The sequence below is a fragment of the Rhincodon typus genome, chromosome 19 (genome assembly GCF_021869965.1).
Source record: "Rhincodon typus isolate 14 chromosome 19, sRhiTyp1.1, whole genome shotgun sequence".
NCBI classification, from domain to species: Eukaryota; Metazoa; Chordata; class Chondrichthyes; order Orectolobiformes; family Rhincodontidae; genus Rhincodon; species Rhincodon typus.
In genome coordinates, this window is record NC_063350.1 from 601,059 (window position 1) to 606,415 (window position 5,357).

At 46.0% G+C, this 5,357-nt stretch overlaps 1 protein-coding gene across 1 annotated transcript in view; it reads right to left on the reverse strand.

The window, feature by feature from the left end:
- Positions 1 to 389: 389 nt before the first annotated feature.
- LOC109923880 (myosin heavy chain, cardiac muscle isoform-like) overlaps positions 390 to 5,357 on the reverse strand; it is a 73,125-nt gene continuing 68,157 nt past the window's right edge. Inside the window, exons 34-36 of the mRNA XM_048608495.1 lie at positions 2,781 to 2,885; positions 706 to 801; positions 390 to 619 (exon numbers count right to left, since the gene is read on the reverse strand). Coding sequence (XP_048464452.1) covers positions 485 to 619; positions 706 to 801; positions 2,781 to 2,885 — 336 coding nt within the window. The 3' untranslated portion in view covers positions 390 to 484. The remainder of the gene's footprint in view (positions 620 to 705; positions 802 to 2,780; positions 2,886 to 5,357) is intronic.

Here is a 5,357-nt window from a genome sequence, read left to right on the forward strand (position 1 = left end):
AGGAATAGAGGGTCTGACTTATAAAAATAGGTTGGACAGGCTGGATTTTTTTTCCACTGGAGCACATGAGTTTGAAGGGTGATTTTACAGAGGTTTATAAATGAGGACCATAGATAAGGTCAATAGCAAATGTCTTTTTCCCTAAGGTGGGAGAGTTCAAAACTAGGGGCCATATTCTTAAGGTGAGAGGAGAAAGACTTAAAAATGAAATGAAGGGCAATTTTTTTTACACAGTAGTTCATGTGTGGAATGAACTTCCAGAGGAAGTAGTGGTTGCGATTACAATGTTGAAAGGACATTTGGATAAGTACATGAATAGGAAAGGTTTGGAGGGATATGGGCAAAATGCAGGCAGGTGGTACCAGTTTAGTTTGGGATTATGATCGGTGTGGACTGGTTGGACCGAAGGGTCTGTTTTCGTGCTGTACGACTCTGACTCTACAAGTAAATCTTGTTTGTCCAGAATGAAGCTGACTGGTTTCTTTTATACCTTGATGTCCCGGGTTTTGGCTCGCAGCTTGTTGACTTGAGATTCAGCTATCTCAGCACGTTCCTCCGCATCATTCAGCTCATGCTGCAATGTCCTGTATTTGCTGAGGTTTGTGCTGGCATTTCCCTCCTGTGATAAAAGCACAATATTATATTTCTGCAGTAAATGAAATGGATATCACTGTGCAGAACTTACAGAAGCACAGCTTTACTTACAGCCTCTTCAGCCTGCCGCTTGTAGTTCTTCACTTTCAGTTGCAGTTTATCAATGAGGTCTTGCATACAAATGATGCTCTTCCTGTCCTCCTCACCCTGGGCAGGGAATTGAAAGGTTAATACCAGACCTGCAATTTCATAAACTTTCTAAACCTTAAATCCAATAGAGTAATCAGTGGGGCCATAACCTATCCTGCTTGGAGAAACTTTTTTTATTTAAGTGGACCACAATCCTTTGATTATTCTGGAGAAATTTCAGTAGAAGAATTTATAGTTGACCAGTGGAGTTTAATCATCCCTTTGTACAATTTAAAAATCATTCAGGTGCCTGGAAGAGACAATGTTGTAGCTGACACCTTCACAAGAGCACAGTGAAGGAAACAAACTATGTTGAGGGCACATTTTCATTCATCTGAGTGGAGATGTGATCAAAGGAGTCTGATTATATATAAAATCATTACTAGAGTTTGAACTTTAAAGGGAATGGTTACTGTTCTGAAGGGTTTAATAAAAACGAGGTCAGATGGTGAGAGAGCATGGAGCTGGATTAATCTTCACGTGAAGAACATTGGGAAGCAATGCAGAATTAAGTGCAGGGTGTGCAGGTGCAGATGGAGCATATATGTGCAGAATTCATTCAAGGTGGCAGGATTGGTTGAGAGTGTGGTTAATAAAACATCAATTATCCTGGATTTATAAACAAGAACGTGGAATACAAGAGCAAGGAAGTGATGTTGAATTTGGATAAGGCACTGGTTTGGCCTCAACTAGAGTATTGCATCTAATTCTGGGGAAGGCTGGGAAGGCATCGGAGGGATTGCAGCAAACATAATTCACAAGAATGGCATTAGACATGAGGAGCCACAGATATGAGAGAGCCTGGAGGTTAGGATTGTTTCCATTGGTGAAAAGAAGTTTGAGAGGAGATCTGATAGATCAGTGGGTACAGATTTAAAGTAATTGGTAAAAGAAGCATAATCATGAGAAAATCATGCAGCAAGTAGCTAGGATCTGGAAAGCGTTGTCTGACAGTATGATGGAGACAAGTCCTAACAGCACATTCAAAAGAAATTTAGAAAGAGAACAGTTTGCTGGGTTACTGTTTGTTTGGAGAGCTGATGCAGATACGATGGGCCTCTCGCACTGTAATAATTCATTGATTGTGGAAATTTCATTCCCCTCACCTGTCAACTCCTACCTTCCTTTCCTCCTTTCAGACATTCATTCTAATGTGCCTATTAACCAAGCTTTTGGTCACCTGACCCAACATCTCCGTACGTGGCTCAGTGTCATAGAGTTCACTAATGTTTTTGTGAAGTGCCTTGGGATGTTTCCCATTGTTAAAGATGTCATGGGAAGGGTAAGTAACTTTTCAATCAGTTTGAGGTCAGCCTCAAATGAGTGAAGTTGGAGCTCTTTGCAGTAAAGTGGCAAATAACAGGAAGACTGTTTTCCTGATGGAGATCTGGACATGCGTGGAAGGGTTTGATAGGACAGAGGTAGAGATGATGTGCCCATTTGTGGGAGAAACCAAAACCAGAGGTCATAAAAATGAGGCCATTATATCCAGCAAAGAATTCAAGAGAAATTCCGTTGCCTAGACAATAGTGGAGCTCCCTACCATAGGCAGTGGTTGAGGTGAATAGTATAGATGTACTTAAGGGGAATCTAGCCAAACAGATGGTCAAAAGCAATCAAAATCAATAGGAACCCCCCTGCTACCAAGTGACCTCTGCAAGATGTATTGTGGGGAGCTGTGTTTCTTTTGGAGTTGGGATGTCAATGGAGTCTGGGTCAAACATTTGAAGTAGGGGAAGCTGCTGGTAATTGGTCAGTCAGTACTAAGCTGTGACAGGATGGGAGCAGTTCCTGAAACATGGATGCAGGGAGGACATGGTCAAAGAGTAGAATTCCAAGGAGCTGAGGGGGACAAGTGTTACCAGAATGCCACTGCTTCATAAAGGTAATGTGAGCAATTCAGCTTCCGGCTCCAGGAAATGCAGTGAGGATTGGGACACGAGGGGTGAAAGATTCTGCATAACTTGGCAGCGTTTTACAAGCTCTGCGCACCGTACCTGGTAGGTCAGCTCCTTAATTCTGCGCTCATACTTTCGAAGGCCTTTCAGGGACTCTGCATTTTTTCTCTGTTCAGTCTCAAGCTCAGACTCCAGTTCCCTCACCTGGTAAACAGAAAACAGAAAGAATGTGAGCTATTCAAGTAAGGCTTTGCTAAAACAAAAAATGCTGCAATTCAGGCTTTTGACTTTTGTTTAGGAAATGGATATCAAAATGAATTTTAGTCCATCTAAAAATGGTTCTATATATGTTTAATAAAAGTAAATGAGCCCACAATTGGGTAATGATGGGAAAGTAGTTGTGTGGACTGAATAGAGTTGGATTGTGATGGGTATTTTGTCTGTTTTGTCCCAAATCATCATAGTTAATTGTATCTGATTTTTTTTTTTTTTAAATTGTTCATGGGATGTAGGTGTCACTGGCTAAGTCACCATTTACAGCCCATTTCTAATTCTGTCACGGTTTCCTTAGCCTAGCCTCAATTTTAAAGATATAGGTGTGTAGGTATGTGAATAAGATCTCAAGGAACAGAAGCTGTATCCTCAAGGACATTACTGTACATAGATACAACACAAGTTGAATCAAGTCCCTCTTAGACTGCTCATATGGGTGACTGGGCCAAAGAAGGATACCTAGCAGTGTTATAATTGAAATAGAACACAGAACAGTACAGCACAGTACAGGCCCTTCGGCCCACAATATTGTGCCAACCTATTATCCAGCTCTAAGATCAAAACTAACCTGCATACCCTTCAACATTCAAGATCTGATAACATTCAAGTCTGAATGCAGAACCAATAAACAGACTCCCACAATGACAGTAGGAACTGCCGATGCTGGAGAATCTGAGATAACAAGGTGTAGAGCTGGATGAACACAGCAGGCCAAGCAGCATCAGAGGAGCAGGAAAGCTGATGTTTCAGGCCCAGACCCTTCTTCAGAAATGGGGGAGGGGAAGGGGGTTCTGAATTAAATAGGGAGAGAGGGGGAGGTGGATAGAGAGAAGATAGGTGGAGAGGAGACAGACAGGTCAAAGAGGTGGGGATGGAGCCAGTAAAGGTGAGTGTAGGTGGGGAGTTAGGGAGGAGATGGGTCAGTCCAGGGAGGACGGACAGGTCAAGGGGGCAGGATGAGGTTAGTAGGTAGGAGATAGGGGTGGGGCTTGAGGTGAGAGGAAGGGAGGCGGGGACAAGCTGGGCTGGTTTTGGGATGCGGTTCGGATACTGTACTGTACTGTACAAGGCCTCCTACCCTCCCTCGACCTCTTCATCTCCAACTGCCGTCGAGACATCAATCGCCTCAACCTCTCCACCTCTCTCACCCACTCCAACCTCTCCCCGACAGAACGTGCAGCCCTCCGCTCCAATCCCAACCTCACCGTAAAACCCGCGGACAAGGGAGGTGCAGTCGTAGTATGGCACACTGAATTCTACATCGCTGAGGCCAGACGCCAACTCTCCGACACCTCCTCCTAGATCATGACCCCACCCCCAACCACCAAAACATCATCTCCCAAACCATCCACATCCTCATCACCTGAGGTGACCTCCCACGCACAGGCTCCAACCTCATCGTTCCCCAACCCCGCACCGCCCGCTTCTATCTCCTTCCCAAAATCCACAAACCTGACTGCCCTGGTCAACCCATCGGTCTCCGACTGCTCCTGCCCCACTGAACTTATCTCCACCTATCTCGACTCCATTTTCTCCCCCTTGGTCCAGGAACTCCCTACCTACGTCTGTGACACCACCCACGCCCTTCACATCCTCCAAAACTTCCAATTCCCTGGTCCCCAACACCTCATCTTTACCACGGACGTCCAGGCCCTATACACCTGCATTCCCCATGCAGATGGCGGAAAGGCCCTCCGCTTCTTCCTGTCCCGCAGGCCCGACCAGTCCCCCTCCACTGACACCCTCATCCGCTTAGCCGAACTCGTCCTCACCCTCAACAACTTCTCTTTCAATTCCTCCCACTTCCTACAGACAAAGGGGGTGGCCATGGGTACCTGCATGGGCCCAAGCTATGCCTGCCTCTTTGTAGGTTACGTGGAACAATCCGTCTTCCATACCTACACTGGCCCCAAACCCCACCTCTTCCTCCGTTACATTGATGACTGTATCGGCACCACCTCGTGCTCTCACGAGGAGCTCAGACAGTTCATCCACTTCACCAACACCTTCCACCCCAACCTTAAGTTCACCTGGACCATCTCTGATACCTCTCTCTCCTTCTTGGACCTCTGTTTCCATCTCTGGCAACCACCTGGAAACCGATATCCATTTCAAGCCCACCGACTCCCACAGCTACCTAGAATACACCACCTCCCACCCACCTTCTTGCAAAACTGCCATCTCCTATTCCCAATTCCTTCGCCTCCCCTGCATCTGCTCCCAGGATGAAGCATTCCACTCCCGAACATCTCAGATGTCCTCGTTTCTCAAGGACCGCAACTTCCCCTACTCAGTGGTCGAGAACGCCCTCGACCAGGTCTCCCGCAACTCATCCCTCGCACCCCCTCCCCACAACAACAACCAAAACAGAATCCCCCTCGTCCTCACGTACCACCCCACCAA